Source organism: Aquila chrysaetos, chromosome 5 (assembly GCF_900496995.4).
Source record: "Aquila chrysaetos chrysaetos chromosome 5, bAquChr1.4, whole genome shotgun sequence".
NCBI classification, from domain to species: domain Eukaryota; kingdom Metazoa; phylum Chordata; class Aves; order Accipitriformes; family Accipitridae; genus Aquila; species Aquila chrysaetos.
This window is the reverse complement of record NC_044008.1, coordinates 50,560,766-50,579,680: the sequence shown is the minus strand read 5'-3', so window position 1 is coordinate 50,579,680 and position 18,915 is coordinate 50,560,766. Positions and strand designations below refer to the sequence as shown.

The 18,915-nt window shown below is 41.4% G+C and overlaps 1 protein-coding gene across 8 annotated transcripts in view; it reads right to left on the bottom strand.

The window, feature by feature from the left end:
* Positions 1 to 18,915, bottom strand: part of PDE8A (phosphodiesterase 8A) — a 143,645-nt gene that overhangs the window by 10,893 nt on the left and 113,837 nt on the right. For 7 of the 8 annotated variants that reach the window (XM_030013479.2, XM_030013473.2, XM_030013475.2 and 4 more), the window contains exons 15-23: positions 18,166 to 18,214; positions 17,771 to 17,906; positions 14,866 to 15,064; positions 10,895 to 11,112; positions 9,907 to 10,039; positions 5,214 to 5,378; positions 4,156 to 4,285; positions 1,466 to 3,392; positions 739 to 890 (exon numbers count right to left, since the gene is read on the bottom strand). In XM_030013479.2, coding sequence (XP_029869339.1) covers positions 3,286 to 3,392; positions 4,156 to 4,285; positions 5,214 to 5,378; positions 9,907 to 10,039; positions 10,895 to 11,112; positions 14,866 to 15,064; positions 17,771 to 17,906; positions 18,166 to 18,214 — 1,137 coding nt within the window. In that variant the 3' untranslated portion in view covers positions 739 to 890; positions 1,466 to 3,285. The remainder of the gene's footprint in view (positions 1 to 738; positions 891 to 1,465; positions 3,393 to 4,155; positions 4,286 to 5,213; positions 5,379 to 9,906; positions 10,040 to 10,894; positions 11,113 to 14,865; positions 15,065 to 17,770; positions 17,907 to 18,165; positions 18,215 to 18,915) is intronic. The other variant, XM_030013471.2, reaches the window with a different exon arrangement.

Below are 18,915 nucleotides of genomic sequence, written 5' to 3'. Positions count from 1 at the left end.
GACCATCAGTAAAGCCATGGTTACTGTCCCAAGCAGAGTTCCATCACCGAGTGATAGTTCAAAAAGCATGGGAAGAGATACTAAACTGGAAAGGGTTCAGAGCACAGGGCATGTGATGTTGCTATGTAATATTGGAGAAGAAAGGAAGGGGATCTGGAATGGCTGAAGAATCTGCAATGGGATCCAAAGACATCTGGATCCTGGAGCGATGAATATCACATTAGAGCTATTACTGCCCCACAGCTAGGCCCTTCCTGCTGCATGGGCAGCAGCCTGGAATCGCCCCCACTGAACCTGCACAGCCTCACACTGCACAGAAGGTCTAAGAGGTGTAGCTTGTAGAGAGAAGCTCAGTGGGAAGAGATCTTAGGTGAGGATCAAGCATGGTGGTTCCAGACTTTAATTATAATCTGTCCCTGGCAACAGCGAAATTTAAATGGACAACAGAATGAACAGAGCTGCATTCAGTGGCTGCAAATCAGTGTTTTATGTTAAGTGAAATTATTGTACACCAATATGGACATAAATCTGGCTGATACAGAGGGCTGATTAGCACAGCTCTACACTCCAAGTAATAGCATTAAAGATGCAATGTGAATTTCAGGGAATTAATCATATTGATCACATCTTTTCAATGATGATGGATTAGGCATTTTTATAGCAGGTTAAATTAGCTGCTTTTACCATTCATTAATATAGCCCAGAATATTAACTATGCTTATGAAGAAATATTTTTACCCCCTTCCTGCAGACATTCTCTGGGCCCATATGCTGTTACTTTTTCTCTCCTATCCCCACTGCAGCAGATAAGTGGAGGAGATATTGACGGTGTGATGCAGCTTCCCTCTAATGCAGTCAGAATAGCTCTTCCTTGAACTAGGCACAGGAGCCTGCATGCAATAGAAGAGATTAATGCCAGGTGGCAAATTACAGCTGATTACAAAAGGTGCATATATAGGGAAACACAATGTAATATTGCCAGGAGAACAATGTATCTAGCAGCTAATTCTCCCTCTCCTTGCATGTTCCCTTTGAAAACAGGATACTGGTTTATTTCAGCCTTCAATGAAAATGTATCTGCCCCTTCAGTATCAATTGTAGAACCCCTGGAATATCGACAAGGACCCCAAGCCCTCTGTCCTACTATTGTCAGTGAGACAGCGGCATGGTCTGGGCACTCCTAGGCAGGATCCAAGCCCTGCTGGCTTAGGCAATATACACGCATCGATGAACTAAAGGAAATTACGAAAGGGAATTCCCTGCCCCGACAACATATAACCCAAATTCTGCGTAGGAGGGGAGAGCACACAAGCTGGGTAAGGGCAGCACTGGCAGAAAGGCATGATGCAAACATGAATAGTAGTGAGCTACAAATGGTGGTGGCCCATGAGTCTCATCGGCTTGGAGATTAAGAAGAAACACAGAAACAGGTAACACCTGGAGCAGTCACCTGTTCCTTTCTTACCTGCTTTAAGGCTCCTAGTGCTGCAGTCCCTGAATTGCTCCATCATCCATCTTGCCCCTGCTTGTGCTTCTTCAGGAAGAGTTCAAAATGCCTCTGCACTGACAATAGTCAGCAGTTCTTTCAGTGCTTCTGGAGTGCCTTTCTGCCTACCGGGAAGGCTGACAGGATACTCTTTCAGTCCTTCAGTGGAATAGAGTGTGGCACTGCCTTTAGCTGTGAAGAGACTTGTCCAAGGGCACACAAGGGTTCGATGGGCTTGCCATGGGCTGGCCACAAATACAGGGGCTTGACAGCCACGTACCACCTTTCATCACCCTTATGCCAGTCCAACCCCCTCAACTCTTCCCTTCCCCAGACAGCAAGTATCTTAGTTATTTTTAAAAGAATTTCATGTATCTGTTAGTCTGCAAACTACAAAGTAAATGTAAGTTTCAAATGAAATGGCTAGGACTTTGACGCTTCTTAAAATATACATTTTATTATTTTCTGGTGCTTGCTATGAAGGTTTCATTCAAATTGTGAAGGTACACAGCCTTTACAAACTTCTTGAGTTAACGGTTTTTGTTGGTGGTTTTATGTTCTGTTTCTTTCATGGCAGAGGAAAATACATAGGCTATAAAACGTTGAAATTCATTAGATGTTTAGTATTACCTCTTCATATATGCTGTGGAATGCTTTGTAGAAATACTATATAAAATAAGGCAGACTTTGACAGGGAATTCAGTCATAAAATTTCATGGGAGAAAACAAAAAGTTCCAACATATTATTATTATTTTTGTAGCCAAGGGAAGATCAGGTGGTCGTCACTGGTTTGTGGGAGAACTACTGCAGTTCTGGTGCTCAGACAGTATACATTTCTCGTTTATTCTACTATTCTCAGGTGAGAGCTTTTCAATAAAACTTATTTTAATTAACATAAATCAGACAATATTTAAACATACACATCTATCCTTACAGTGCAATAAAAATGTATCATTGTATAGTATTTTGTATTTGCATTATGAAAATAAAAGGTCTGTACATCAATTAAATGTATATTAATGAGTATGAATCATGTAAATTTGTAATGCATCTAAAGTTGGCTTTGGCTTTTAAGTATTTATAAATTCATAGAAAATATCGAACATCTAACAAAATAAATAAAACGTATCATTTTAATCATAGATGCTAACGATCAACCTCAAAAATTCTTGTGTTATTTTTTACATTTGCTACTAAATTTCTTAGAGAACTCACTTTCAGTAGTGCTCAGAAGTGAATGATTGCACCTTCTGTGATGTGAAAAAATAGAGTATATCTATTTTTCATAGATCAAAAATTCCTTCTTATAGAGTTGCATTTTAAATGTCTGATTGTTCTATGTAACTGTCTTAAGTGCTTATAAAAAGCATGTAGCTTTCTCATAAAAGCCGTGAGTCTCTATTAATAGATAATTCTTTTTCACTTGCAGGATTGAGGATTAAGCAAAATCTTCTAGTGAATGTCCTTTTTATGAGGATTCTTCAAGGTCTTCCAGCTTCACATACTGGTATGAAGATATCACAAAAATATGTTCACTAATAAACCCTCTTCAGGACAAGTACTGCAGCAATCCAGTGTAATTCCACTTGGTAGGCTTATTTCATTGGAGTCCACACATGGTAGTTTGTGGAAGTCAACTGCTGACCTCATGTTCTCTTGAATTTGAAAGTTCCCCAAGTGCATGGGCTAGCCTTACTGTAATACTGAAGAGACCAAAACAAATCTCAAATCACATGAATAAAAGTGAGCTTGAATAAATATGCATCTGGTTAGTAAATTACACACCATGGTTTAATTGCTATTCTGGTGGTGGTCGAAGGCTCCGCAGCTTCCTTTCATCTAGTCCTTTCCAGTATTTAAAGTTATTATCCAGATGCTGCATCAAATTTGGCAGGTCTGCAAATGCTAGGGAAGAAAGGGCAGAGTGTATTTAGTTTGCAGAATCGAAACAGTCACATGATTCTGCTGCTTAAATATCACTTGAAATGTCTTGGCAACTGTGTTAAGTAGGAAAGCTTAAATCTGTCATAGTGATACTTGAAATGGTTTTGGCTGTATAGCTTTCATCATTCATGTATCACTCAGGCCACTGAGAACAGTTCTGTAAGTCTACTTAATACTGGTATTGCAAGTCCCAGCAAAGGGACTCAGTTTTCCCGGAGGGGCACAGCTAATTATGCTTGTAATTATTCTACTTCATCAAATCTCAGTCACATGTCATGATCTGGCATTCAGGAGAGTCACATTTCTGACCACTTTTACCACGGAGGCAGCACTTGGAAGGAAACAGCTGCTCCCCCAAGCAGTTTCCAGAATGTAGAAATTTGTCTTGAAGAATAACTGATATTAACATGGACAAAATGACTGTGTCCAAAGTGCTATCAAGGAGAATATGTTCTGTTCTCCATTTACAGAGAAACAAGTTTAAAACGAAGAAAGTTAAACATTGCTTGAATCTAATATATTAAAGAGAAGCCATGAGAATGGCTTGTAGCAGTATCAAAATACTTCTAAGCAATAACGAAGTTATTAAGCTTACTTGAACTGCAGAAACCTTCCCTTTTCTCCCCCTTTCTCTAGGAGCCATAAGAAAGCAATTTTGTATCACAGTAGTTTCAAATGTTCACAAAATAGTTATTGTCAGGAAATACAGCAAAGTTTTGCTTACCATCCCAGGCATCAAACATATCAGTAATGAAGTAATCAATGAATGATATTTGGGATTTGGGGATGCTGCAAGTATTTCTGTCAAAAACTGGCATCACAACAGGTAAACCTTGCCTCTTTTCTTCATCGGTCTGCAAAAAACACTCTTGTGATTATTCAGCTAAGACACATTCTGTTAATTGGCTTCTTTTAGCAGCAGATTGTTTGGCACTGACTAGAGCATGCAACTGCTAAATAAACAGAGGAACCTGAATAAATCTGAAGAAGCAGCAATTTAATCTTGAGCACCTAGTCGTCTAGGTTTCAGCGAAACAGCAGACGAATAGTGCCTTCCAGTGTTTCCCACAAAGTGATACATTTACCTTCTGCATCTACACACAAAGCTGACCCTAAGTAACTTCACATGTTACGGATTAAATTATGACTGCTTTGGAGGTAAAAGATGCTCAATCATTTTCAATCTCTGATGGAAGCGACAATCTGTACAACTCAGAGATGGCAAAATATCTTTTTTATCCTCTTTTTCACCCCTTGAGGTACCAAGTCCCAATTGCAGCATTGGGTCTATCATCTGCAATAATGACTCTGTCCTCTCCTTTTCCCCATCTTCCTAAAACCATTCTGCAGCACAGTGTGCTAAGGTCTTACAGCATTTCTTGGAGTGAGTGCTGTTCCCATGCTAACACTAGGGGCTGATGATCCCATTACTGAAGCATAGCCAGAATGTGGGTACACAGAAGGCACCATTCCTCTGCCTCTTGTGATGGGAACACATTTGCAGGCAAAACTCAAAAAGCCCAGCTCCATACTGAACAACATGAGAGTTTAAATTTTTCAAAAACTGCACTGTAGAATTTGTCAACTTTCGTCTGTGTGAAGGCATCTAGTCTTGTATTGGCACGCGTAATATCCCATCATTTAAAATTAAAAAGTTGTTATTTTTCACATTATGTAATGCAGCCTTAGACATTCTGGGACACTGGCAGTATATGCACCCTTCTCTTCCCTTTTCAAGAGATGCTCACCTGGAATTTCAGCAGCCCATTTTAGCTGCCTTACCTGTGCAAAGTACTCCTCAGAGATGCGTCCAGCCCACTCTATACACTGTTCTATGGGTCTGCATGGATTGGAAATGTCAGCACACTTTATCAACATACGTTTGATAAGGATCCGGTTTTCAGGAGACGTGAGAACAGTTTTGATTGACTCTCCATCACCATTATTCTGTAACATTTAAGAATTAAAAACAATCCATTAGCAAGGTCTCTGTGCACTTACTCAAAAGCTTTGTGCCTTGGGAACGCTTTCAGCAGATCCTACAAGGATCAGTCCTGCTACTGGCTACCCTATTTGACGTCCAACCAAATTTATAGGGGGATTATGAATGTTAGCCACAGCTCTGAACTAGTACTGAACTCAGTTTCTGGATTCAGTCACTGTCTTTGTGACAGACCTCTTGGGCATCTTTGGGCAAGTCATCTAATCCCTCTGTGCCTTATCTGCCTTCTTAAAAGTGCAGAGAGGATCCATTCATCACTACACACATAGTGGTGAGCACTGTGTAGGCAGAAAAATGTAATTCTCTGCTGAAATCCAAGGATTAATGGACTTGCACATTAAGAGTGGAATAGCTGGTTCAAAAAAAAAAAGACTGACCCGACATGCACGGTCATCCTCTGCACGCAAACCTCAATGGCGTGAGCATCAATCAATCTGACAGCGCTGCTACTATTAGGAGAGTCAGATCCCACATTGCCTCCCAGGCATGCTCCTCATTCCCTTCCACTGGACCCATGTTAGCCCATCAGTCTCTGATCTGACTGGGAATTTTGCTTTCTGAGTTTATCAGTATTAAAGCAATATATTAGAAACATGCTTCCGAACAGCCTCGTCTTGCCTCTGCAAGTCTAGGAAAGTTTTCAGCCCACACACAGCTTATATTAGGTTCCCAGGCTGCACATATAAGCGCGTCAACAGTACTCTATATTTGGAGCCAGTATACAGCCAATATGAGTAAAGGCTCTGATGATCCAGATTAGAAGCTATTTTCTGTGGAGCTCTGATGAACTAAGTTTCCAAAGGACACAGATTCAGGATTAAAATATCTTTAAAAATTACCTGTAAGTACAGTATTATTACTTGACTTTTTAGGGATGGGTAGGTACAGAAATTTACAACACCATCTACTCACAATAGAAACTCTTTGAAGCAAGGAGTATGCTAGACTTCTCTGGCACCTAACAAGGTCTTGCTCTATAGTCAGAGCAGTGTAGAAGTAACAGTAACAACTGATAATGATAATTATGATAATAATAATGTGCCACCAGTTCCTGCAGTATTTTGTACGAAGAGGGAGATACAAAGCAGCAGAAACATTCTGTTCTTTTATTAGGACATATTTTTCAGAAGAAAGGTCTTGTGGGGGAAGAAAGTTCTTCCTAAAGGAAGAAAATGACAATAATAAAAAAATTATTATTTGGTAGCATACTGGCTCAGAAACACCAGCTCCACAGTTCTCACCAAAATGAGACTCCCAAACCGATTCTCTTCCCTCATTTTTAGATATGTGGAAGGGAAGATACAGAGCAAACAAAGTGAGGTGAATACATCTCCAAATGCATGGCAAAATTACGTAAGAGAAAGCCAGAATAAAATGATGGAAGCTCCAGAAACTCAAGCATGGAAATTAAGCATTGAAAATTACTAGTGATTGTTCAGTTAAGGATAGTAGAGAATATCCTAGTAGATAAACCACCAGGAATCAAGAAAGGATGTTCGCTTCTGTGATCTGTTCAAACCAAGGGCACTGTATGCGGATGTCTTGGGAATAAAATGTGCTAACTGTGCTTAGTCCCAGCATCCTGCTCAGAGTGCAGAGGTGTCTCTGCATGTCAGATGTTGGCTTCCTGTCATAGGCTTAGGTGACATCATGAACGGAAATGGGAGGATAAAGGATGCTGGAGCTGGAAAAGATTTTTTTCAGTTTATGAAACAAAAGAAGAAAGGAAACAAACAGAGCAGCTTCTCAGCATGGCTCTTTGAACAAGTATGTATAAAAATAATAAATAAAAAAACTAAGTGGAACTGTCCCATTCGGAACACACGGTTGGCAGCTCAGCCTGCAAACACTACACTGAGTCACCGCCATGACTGGAAACCAGGCCAGGAAACACACGCTGCCACTGCAACCAGATACACAACCAGACCTGGAAAAGGATTTGCCAGTGTTTTTCTACTAGCAACAAGCACAGCAAATGATTTGGTGGTATACCCACTCACACATTACAGGCCTTTTAATAGGAACCTGCTGAATTGAGAAACTCCCAACCAAAAGAAGGGAAACATTTTACTTCTTGTTTTCAATAAAAATTACATAGACTTTGTCTTTCTTCCCATCCTTGGGCAGAATATGCTGGGAATCATAAATGCCTTATGGAGCAGTTACTTCCCTGCAGCCCCTGGGGCTCAAGGGCAGAATTAAACTTTTGTTTGATTTCTATACATCACTGTATTTGTTTTTACTGTCTGACTGTACAGGTCCAAGCCCCGTTCTTCAACAGCAACAGCTATTCAGCTCTCCATAACAGGAAAGAAGAGGAGTTTGGCTCCTTGGATGGATGCTGCTGCTCAAAAAACTGCTGCCTCCCAATTCTTGGGGCTGGGAGGAGGCGCTCTGCACACCAAGCAAGGCCAGTACACAGCCCTCCAGCAGGACCATGTGCCCTAGAGAGTTACACACTCCACAAGGTCACCCAGAAGCAGCAGCTCCCTTCTCTTCCTCCATGTCTCTTCCCCTCCAATGCTGAATGCTGCTACACTCACCCAGAGAGGCTGTCCAACTGAGGACTTAGCCTTTCTCCTAGTTTAGTCAGTAAAACCAGTATCCTACTGGGACTTTGGCTTCACATTCACATAGTTCTCATTAGCATCGCTGGGTGCCAAGAACAAAGCTAATTCTAGTGTGGACAAAGGTACTCTCCTCCAGTTAAGATCCAGTCTGCTTCTGATGAGTGAATGAACAAGACCTGTTTCTCTCCCACCTTCAGATAATAAAAAGACTGCCCTCCCTCATTACATGCAGCAGTCGTAAATGTGCCTTCTAAAAAACATGGTAAGAAAACACACAAAACCACTACAGCTCCTACAGGACGTTGCCACCGATGCACTTTATTATAATCATTTCTGAAAATCTTCTCTTTGCAAAAAACCATTCCAACAAAATTATACACTGCTCTTACTGGCAACAAAACTGCTGGCTGAAGCTGTTACTGAAACTGGTGTGGTTTTTCAGAATGAGTTCTTACCAGGCACTTTTATTGTGTCCATGGGGTTCCAGATGGGTATTGATTATGTCTATATGATATGGTATTAGGTTTGTGTGGCAGGGTTTTGATAGCAGGGGAGGGGGTGCAGGGGCGGCTCCTGTGAGAAGCTGCTAGAAGCCTCCCCAGCTCCAAGTCGGACCGGCCTCTGGCCAAGGCCAACCCAATCAGCAACAATGGTAGCGCCTCTGGGATAACATATTTAAGAAGGAAAAAAAAAAAAAAACCTGCTGGAAAACCTGCAGCAGAGAGAGGAGTGGGATGTGAGAGAAACAACCCTGCAGACACCCAGGTCAGTGAAGAAGGCGGGGGAGGAGGTGCTCCAGGCACCAGAGCAGAGATTCCCCTGCAGCCCGTGGTAGGACAGCAGACTGTCCCCCTGCAGCCCATGGAGGCGAACAGTGGAGCAGATGCCCACCCGCAGCCTGTGGAGGAGCCCACGCCGGAGCAGGTGGATGCCCCCGAAGATGGCCATGACTCTGTGGGAAAGCCCGCAGACTGGAGCAGTCTGTGCCTGAAGGACTGCAGCCTGTGGAAGGGACCCACGCGGTAGCAGTTCGTGAAGAACTGCAGCCTGTGGGAAGGACTCACTTTGGAGAAGTTCATGGAGGACTGCCTGTTGTGGGAGGGAGCCCACAGTGGAGCAGGGGAAGAGTGAGGAATCCTCCCCCTGAGGAGGAACGAGCGGCAGAGACAACGTGTGACGAACTGACCACAACCCCCATTCCCCGTCTCCCTGCGCCACTGAAGGGGAGGAGGTAGAGAAGATCAGGAGTAAAGTTAAGCCCAGGAAGAAGGGGGGGGGTGGGGGGAAGGTGTTTTTAAGATTTGGTTTTATTTCTCATTACCCTACTCTGATTTGATTGGTAACAAATTAAATTGATTTTTTTAAAGAAAGTAGACAGAAAACCCATGAATGCTGCCAGGCAGCAGTGAAGGCCCTCATTTCCAGAGAATGTGCCATATGGCAGTCAATATACCTGCCCTTATGCTGCACCACCAGCGGTTCCCATAGTGAGTGAGGGAGTAATTCAGCTTCTGTTCTGAGGCAAATCTTTGCTCCTTTCCAGAAATGGCCAACAACAATGCCAAGCCTTGCCACTAGTACTCTCTCCATGGGAGTGACTGGGTTCATCAAAATGGCATTTTTAACAGGAAAATATACAATAGCCCAAGGTTCTGGTTCCAAGTAGAACATCATAGCACTTCAATATTAATAGAATCCAAGTGAGCCCCACTCACCCTCAAAATGTGTGACGACCATGTTAAGCAGAAGGGCATTCAAACCCAGAGGTGAAAGACACGTTTCTAGTCTCTCTTTCTCCACATTTCTGATGAACTTTCTCAGAATACCATATGGGAATTTCCTACTGCCAAGGGTTCCCAGTCCCTGCCTAGTCATTTTAAGGAGGACTTGCAGTGTCGCTTACCCCATTTTCTTCTAGCGCTGCCAAGGGCTTATTAATGCTGTTGACAAACTTGTTGACATGCTCAAAGTGCTTTGTCATTTCTGTTGCTAAGACCATGTCAATAATGGCTTGGCGAAGGGTTCGATACTCATTCCTGTTTAAAGAAGGAAACAATTAAGAATGTTGGCTGGTTCACAAAGGGCTGCTTGCTAAAACAAGTCTAACAAAAATGCTACAGACCGTTTCCGTTGAAGAGGTGCTGCGGGAAGAAAGAACAGTAATAAAGGCTTGGGCAGCTGCAGCTATGTTGGATGAATTACCCTTTGGTGTGCAGACATATATGCTAGAAGCACAACTGGATCTCTAGGAGAAACAGTGCAAGAGCTGGGCAGAATCAGAGGCACCAGCTACTCAGGAAGGCTGCCAGGACATGCCACACCAGTGTGTTCCCAAGGCTTTTAGCACAGACACTCAGCAGTGGCTCATGCTCCAGCCAAGTTTTCAGTGATACTTTTCTGCTGTATCTTGAAAGGGCCAAAGCAATGGTTAAATCCTCACCTTAAATGCCTTTCTAGGGCTGGAAGAACAACAGGTCCTCACTATTGTTCCCATTGCAACAAGGCATTTTATTTTTTACTCTTTCTGTGACTCTTTCTATCCTTGTTCTACCCAGCAAACACCTACCCACTCAGCCACAGCTTGTCCGCAATGTCCAATGGTACAAAATGATTCTTCTAGACTTCCTAACATTAGGATTTACACTAAGTTCCTTAGACAGGGTCTGCTTTTTTATCCACAGGAGGAACTGAAACCATGGGATTACTCCTGAGTCTGTGCAGGATGGGCAGAAGCACTCTACTGTTTTAGAAGCAAACTTCTGCAAGGGCTATGGACAGTTATCCACAAGGCACTGCCCTCCTCTACGATACTTGTTTGCATTATCTTATGTTACACAGAATAAAGTGAGAGTTGTTAGTGGGCAGACAAGGACCTTGAGTTTTAAGCTTACCTCTCCATGTTTTTAAATATATTGCATTTGTCATCCCGGGTGGTGAGCTGGAAAGCCAGGGCAGCATGATGGCTCTCCAGCACTGCAGTGTCATTGTAGAGAATTGCTAGCTCACTGCCAGCATTGCACAGGAAAGAATTTGTTCTTCCTGGGTGATCCACATCATGGACTGTGGCAGCAATGAGTGCGGCAACCTCATCAATTGGATCCAGAGTTTGCTGAAAATAAAAGGATGCTTAGTTTTATCATAGAACCATAGAATGGTTTGAGTTGGAAGGGACCTTAAAGATCATCTAGTTCCAACCCCCCTGCCACGGGCAGGGACACCTTCCACTAGACCACGTTGCTCAAAGCCCCATCCAACCTGGCCTTGAACACTTCCAGGGATGGGGCATTCACAGCCTTTCTGGGCAACCTGTTCCAGTGCCTCACCACCCTCACAGTGGAGAGCTTCTTCCTTACATCTAATCTAAATCTATCCTCTTTCAGTTTAAAGCCATTACCCCTCGTCCTGTCACTGCCTGCCCTTGTAAAAAGTCCCTCTCTGGCTTTGCTGTAGGCCCCCTTTAGGTACTGGAAGGCTGCTATAAGGTCTCCCTGGAGCCTTCTCTTCTCCAGGCTGAACAGCCTCAACTCTCTCAGCCTGTCTTCATAGCAGAGGTGCTCCAGCCCTCTGATTATCTTCGTGGCCCTCCTCTGGACTCGCTCCAACAGGTCCATGTCCTTCTTATGTTGGGGGCCCCAGAGCTGAACGCAGTACTCCACGTGGGGTCTCACAAGAACGGAGTAGAGGGGGAGAATCACCTCCCTCGACCTGCTGGTTATGCTTTTTTTTGATGCAGCCCAGGATATGGTTGGCTTTCTGGGCTGCAAGCGCACATTGCTGGGTCATGTTGACCTTTCTTGTCAACCAACACCCCCAAGTCCCTCTCTGCAGGGCTGCTTTCAATCCACTCATCGCCCAGCCTGTATTCGTGCTTGGGATTGCCCTGACCCGTGTGCAGGACCTTGCACTTGGCCTTGTTGAACTTCATGAGGTTCACACGGGCCCACCTCTCCAGCCTGTCAAGGTCCCTCTGGATGGCATCCCTTCCCTCCAGCGTGTCGACCACACCACACAGCTTGGTGTTGTCAGCAAGCTTGCTGAGGGTGCACTCAATCCCACTGTCCGTGTTGCCAACAAAGATGTTAAACAGCTCCGGCAGACTCATTAGAAACCCTACTCTGTCCATAAGATTAAGCCAAGTTGCTGAGGAATAAAAACCAGAACTCTGCAGATCAGTAAGGGTCAGATGTTCTAGACAGAGCAATGGAAAATTCATTATAAGCTTCACTGAACACTGCATGACTTTTTTGGCCATTTTGTGCCTCTTGAATTTTGCTCAAGCCACACCTTTGACAAAGCACATCAAATTAAAGAAATGCAAAGTAATAAATTAGTTTGTGTTTTCTAACAACACAGAGACCACCTTCACTTGGAGTTAGGGTATTTGGCTTGCAAAAAAGACCAACACTGCTAAAAATTACTCTCTTTCCACCAGACCCCTTCATTTCTTTTGGAAACTTAATGTGTCCTAATCACATTTCACTTACGTGCTGGCTAGGTTTACAGTTGTAAGGAATGTTTCCCATATATCCAGTTCTATAACAACAATGTCCTGGGGCTACAACTAATATGAATTCTATGAAGAATACTTGATGGTTTATATCCATGGAAAAATTACATGACACACTGTTCTCTACTTTCTGTATCAGATTCTCATTCTGTTAGCGTACTCAATTCCATGCTTTATGTCTACTTACATTGGTCATTGCTTTATGTCTAATTATATCTATCCTCTAATGAAATACAAACTATTTGACTTTTAAGGTTTTATACATTAGTTTTAATATTGTATTAATAGCATAAAGCAGAAAAAGAACCAAACATCTCAGAAATGTATTGTATGAGTTTGGAAACTAGCCTTTATGCTGTTTATGCTGGCTTTTTGTGAAGGATCACAGATACAAAACAATTATGTCAGAAATCTTAATATAATGAAAGAGACACAAGAGCAGAAATGTTCTCAGTTGAATCTGGGAGCAGGGCAGATAATTTCCATTCAAATTAGCTTGAATTTAAGGTCTAAATTCTCTACTGGCTTTGCCAGTACCATTCTGAATGGTTAGACTTGGTAGGTGAAAAGACAGCCCCTACCCCACTTTACACCTCCTGAAATTCATGCAGTGACTTGACTTTGATGGAGCTAGGATATTCACTGAGGACTGTCAGGAGGGTCTTGTGGAGTACAAGAAAAGGCAAAGAATTATTTCTACTCTAGTTACATAGTTAGCATTGTCTGAAATACAATTTGCTGTGTGTTAGCTTCTTCCTCCTTTCTTTCAGCTGCTGCTCATGGGATTCTATTTTTGTGGTATGAAGTTAGAAGAGAGATTTTTAGAACAGGCTGTCCTCAGAGGGACACAGTGACCAGTGCTCAGTCTGGCTGAGAAAGACCTGTGCAGATGGGAAGTGGCCAGAAACTGGAGAATAACTGACCTGTAGGACCACAGCAGCGTATCTGACCCTTATTTCCTGAGTCTGACATAACAAACTTTGCAGGGATTTACAGCACCTTCACCCCCAACTTCAGGTCAAGTGTTCTAACTTTGTCATCTTAACTCCTGTGGCACACAAGTGGAAATGATTCTGAGAATACTGCTCCAATTTGGGAGCAAGAAAATCTTCCCAGGCAAGAACCGAGTTCAATTTACTGAAAAAAATCTCAGTGTGAATTTGAGTGGCAGAATCTGGCCTTCTGTATTTAGGTTAAGTTGAACTCTTGACAACGCAAAAGCAGCTCGGCTGTAACTTTGAAAAGATAAAAGAGCGAATTTTGAACTTTGATTCTGCTCCTGCTGCTGCTGCAACATTTTTTTTTCTCTTCCGATGTCTACAGAGGAATGGAAATAACATTCTGGAAAAGGAGGAAGCAGTCATGCTTCTGTGGCACTAAAGTGAGTCCAGATCTTGTCTGTTTTTCATAGATATTCTTGGGAAGACCAGCTAAACCTCTGGCAAATCAGGGGCTGAAAATATCCAGTGAAGTTCTATTCCCACTTGGCGTATAGTATTTGTAAGTCAGCCTCTGGAGAGCACACTAATGAGCTGCAGCTCCAGGTTAAGGGACTTACTACAGTTAATGAGCTGTCAGAAGCTTGTTTACAGTCACAGATGTCTCAGCCAGGTGCCCATCACTAGCACTATCCTTAGGCAGGCCAATTCAGGGTAGGAATTTCTATCAAAAAATGCAACTCAGAAATATGTACTGCCACTCCACTGCATACACATGCAAGCACTGTTTTAACTCCCCTTCTCCAGTCTGCCCTCTGGGCAGGTGAGAACAAAGGTTGCTCTGATTTATTCTGGTTGTCAGTGGCTCTAATATGCCAGTGGGTGTTATGGTACAAGGAACTGTGACAAGTAATCTTTTTCAATACTCTCCTCCAATGCAGTCTCTTTGAGCCTCAGGGCGTCTCATCCAGGGGGGTGATATAGCTTTGGAAGCGCTAAACCTATTTTATGGCCTATATTGTCCTGGGAGTCTTCTGCAAAATGACCATCACGAGGCATAAGAGATGGTGATTTATTACATTAAATCTGGATTTGGCATATGCTGTCACAAAAATAATTGTGTCATTAGCTCAACTATCTGAGAAAGTTTAACTATACAAAGTAGTTTTGTTTTAAAAGGAGGTTTTCTTATTCTCCCATCAAGAATAGCTCAATTCCTATAATATTAGTATCCATCCTTCCACATATACTGTAAGACAATCCTAGAACTCATTTAAAGCAGCCCAGTTCTTAGACCTCAGAGTTAACAAACTGGTTGGCACTAGACATTTGACTCTCTGCATCTTTTTTTGCAAGATCTTCCTTTAAACGTACCTGTACTTCCCACCTACGCTGCTTCTTATAAATGTGGACCTACCTTTACTCTTTCTTTAGACAAGAAATAAGCAGTGGCATGTAGTACATCTGCTGAATGAGTAGAATTATGGTAGGAGTTGGAGGAATGGTAGTTAGCTTCAATAACTTGTAACCATGACCTCAGAGTTGATTCTGAACAGTTTAGGAATTCACAGATTCCAAAGCGAGCAAATATTTTGAGACCCAGATAAACCAAAGGCCTGCGGAGAAAAATAAACATAAAATTTTAAAACAAATAAGGTTGAAAGAATATTACACAGCATAAATAGTATGAATCTATACAGCATTTTTAACCAATGACATGTCAGATTAGGTATAAGGACTTGTTACATAATTACAATCCAGACCTGTAGAAATATTCTGCCTACCCATCCCGTGCACACTCTCAGAATCATGCCAGTTCCTGACACTCCCAGGAATATTAAAAAGGCTCTATATTGCTGCTGTACTACATGTAGCAGTATTTTGAGGCTTGGGGAGTCTATGTTGGCAGACTGCAGTCAAAATGAGACAAATTAGCAAGTACTAAACTCTGTGCATAAGAGGAGGGAGGTAATCTTGCTGCTGCCATAGATTCCTAAACTAGCTTGTTTACAGTTAGATTAATTATATCTATACTATACAATGCTGCAATCACTATTCTTTCTGCACTGCAGATCTGCTCCATTTCTTTTATGCCCCCCCTTGCAGGCTTCCATTGCTCACTGACTTTGCATACAATGGAGGATGAGAGATGGAGGTATTCTAGAAGCAAATGACCAGGCCAGAGTATGCCATTTCTAGAAGACTATAAGGGCCAGATGAACCTTCAGGCTAACCCAGTCAGACACCTGTCTCCAAAAACAGCCAACATCACTGTATTCCAGTACTCTTGCTTCTCCCAGGCCAAACTGCACAATTTAAACCCAAATGACTGGCAGGTGAATGAAGATCGGAACAGCAGGACAGAATATTTCTAATCTGAAAGCTGTGAAAGTGCAATATGTTTAATAGAGCAAATGAAAAAAAAAAAAAAAATCAAGTTTTAGTCCACTAGCCTTTTTCCAAACCCAGTTAATATCACTGTTTCCTTGTCCAATACATTTTTTTGCTTAAGAAGAACAGGTATAATGGTAAATATTTTCAAATATGGATTCTTAAAAATGTATCTTAAACCCTTATTTTGGCATCTCACTTTGCTGCTTGATTCCAGATGCATCAAGCACTCTGATTTTTAGCTGCACCTGACAGGTGAGGCAAGGTCATTTAGAGTTGCTGAGGTACTTTAGAGCTGGCTGTACTTCTTCTGGCAAAAACATTCAACAATACCGTGTCATATACTAGAAGCATAATATACTAAAGTTAAATCCCCCTTAACCCCCCCCACGTAGCACTGTCAGACAAAGGTCTCTCCAGGTTTCTGTGTCTGTGAACTGTAATGCACTAAAGCTTAGATTTAATGAATTATCTTTGCTTTACTACCATATGTCTGCTTGGACTTGAAGACAATACTAATAACATATGCATACTTGTGATTCATTGAAGATCACTTTAATTCTCTGAATAAATGAACTGCATTTATTTAAACACAGCAGAAATCAGTCATAATTATAATTCCTTTAGTAAGAGGACAGGCAACAGAGTACCTCCTTTGTCCCTCTGTGGTCTCTCCAAATCAGTAAGAACAGAGAAACCTATCTGGTGATCTCATGCATGTTGGCTAGGATAATTAAGTCTTAAGTTACTGCAATGTGCATATTAAATGTTGTAAATCACACAGACTGACTACATTTTTACTTTTTTTTTTTAATTACTGTATCTATAACACTTCATTAGAAATGGAAATGTAGCAAAGCAAAAAAAACCCTAAAGTAACTGGATGTAAATTTCTTCACTTACAATAAAATCACTTTAAAGAAGAATAAAAAACTGATTATTTTTCCACTTTTTTGGCTCATAAAACCACGGTCTAAAAATGAAGTGTGTGTATGTTAACTAAATGCCTGATATCCTTCTTAGACATTGTTTTTGAATACCTTTCAAAGCTCTTACAGATCTAGGGTTTTGACGAGGGTTTAAGATAGTCAATTCATTGCAGGATCTAGCCTCCAAATTACTGTCTTATAGAAGCTTTAAGCTAAGACAAAGCATGATACATGAAACTAGACCCAAAGGAGAACTTTTGATAAGCATCAGAAAATAAAAACAAGGATTTAAAAAGAAAGATCAATTTACAGCCTTAGTGGGAGCATTTGCTACTAATGAAGTACAGTCTATCAAAACTGCTGATCTCTTTTGAAAAGTTCTGTGGTGGAAATTGGTATGCCCTACTTTTTATCAGTAAATATTCTTCAGTTAATCTTATACATAAAATGTAGCCTGCCAAGATTTTAGAATAAAGACCTTCCTCTAATCCCAGAGAAAGGCAATGGGAATTCTGCTGAAAAGCTGTATTTGAACTGTATAGGAATAAAAATTACCCAATTACATGGAGAGAAAATAAAACATGATCTGTATCAACTGATCAAATTAAGACCAGCATGTTGACTCTGTGTGTAGTTGGCCATAATTTGAATTTGAATCCCCATAAGAAAACAATTTGATTTGTAGAACTTTACTATTACTAAGAACAGAAAAGGAAGGCTTTTAAACTGATGTTGGTTTCTTATTATACCATATCAAAGATACATTATCTTCACTTACATCCACCGGGAATCTGCAGGAAATAGTGTATGATGAAACAGAAGATATTTAATGGGTTCATACACAACTAGAAATGACAATGAGAAAATTTCAAACATTTGACTTTGAAAATAGAAGTAATTCCATTTTAAAAGCACAGGTAGAGAAATTAAAGAGCTGATTACAGGATGACATTTAAGTCAGTTTTCAGCAACTTCAATTTATGAGCTCTTGAGTTTACTGACCTTTTATGGGTGGCAGCCTCAAGTTCAAAGATATCAAAATCCCAGTGTTCTTCATTTTCCATTGCTTGTGTTATCTGTGGGGGTATGTCATTGAGGGAGATTGGAGAGATCAAACTGCCAGCAACCTGATGAGTTTCTGTTGAGGAATATATTTGCAGATCACTATTAATAACCCTGAGATACACATTTACCCAATGTACATGTTTTCTTTTCTGTAGTAATGCCTAGCAACTCTCATTTCTATAAAGCTCAGTAATGCTGCTGAGCAATGGTTATAAATAAAAGTAAAACAAAACCAAGCAATGCTTATAAAAAAGAACACCTGATCACATTTCCCATTTCTTAAATCTCTTAACATGTTTTAATATCTCAGCAACCACCAAATTAAAACTTACGTTTTGCTGACAATATGTATTCGTTCCCTGATAATCTTCGTAAACCATCCTGTTCAATAAAAGTTGAGAGTTAAATGCAGGGTACTGTACAAAAGGTCTATAAGGTAATGACACCAAATAGTAGCACAATGACTTCAGAGAAGCCTGACTGCAACCTGTCACAGTCATCAAAGCTACCTCCCCCTTATTTGTGTGTACTGTTAAGATTTGCCTGTTTTACAAATAGTTCATAATGGATGAGAAACTGCATGATATGGGATACAATATGAACTCAGATAGGTAGAAACTCAAATTTCTCAGGTGCAGATGGAGGTCTGGAATTACAGCCTCACATCCACCTTTGTCTGGACAACACACACACAGGTTCTGGATGTGTGCCACAAAGCAGACACGGTATGTCTGCATACTTCCCATCAACAAGCAAATGTGGGTGGTGGGAGAGAATGAATGGAGACATGCTTCTGCTCTCCTCCCTCTGGTATTGGCAGATCAGGTGACCTCAGCAGTGTAAGAATCTTGTGATTTATTGCTGGGATTGCAGAGCAACAAATTACTCTGAGGCTTCCTTTCTATCAAAGAAGAACGTACGCTTGTTTGTTCTCCAATTCAGTGGCTCCTAGGCTTAATTCTGGCATGATGCCTAGATGTGCAAACTGAGACAAAGGACTAAAACTAACAGAATGATATATTTAATATTTACTTTTCAGCTCATAATTCTAAATGCTGTGGCCCAAATCCTGCTTGCTCTTT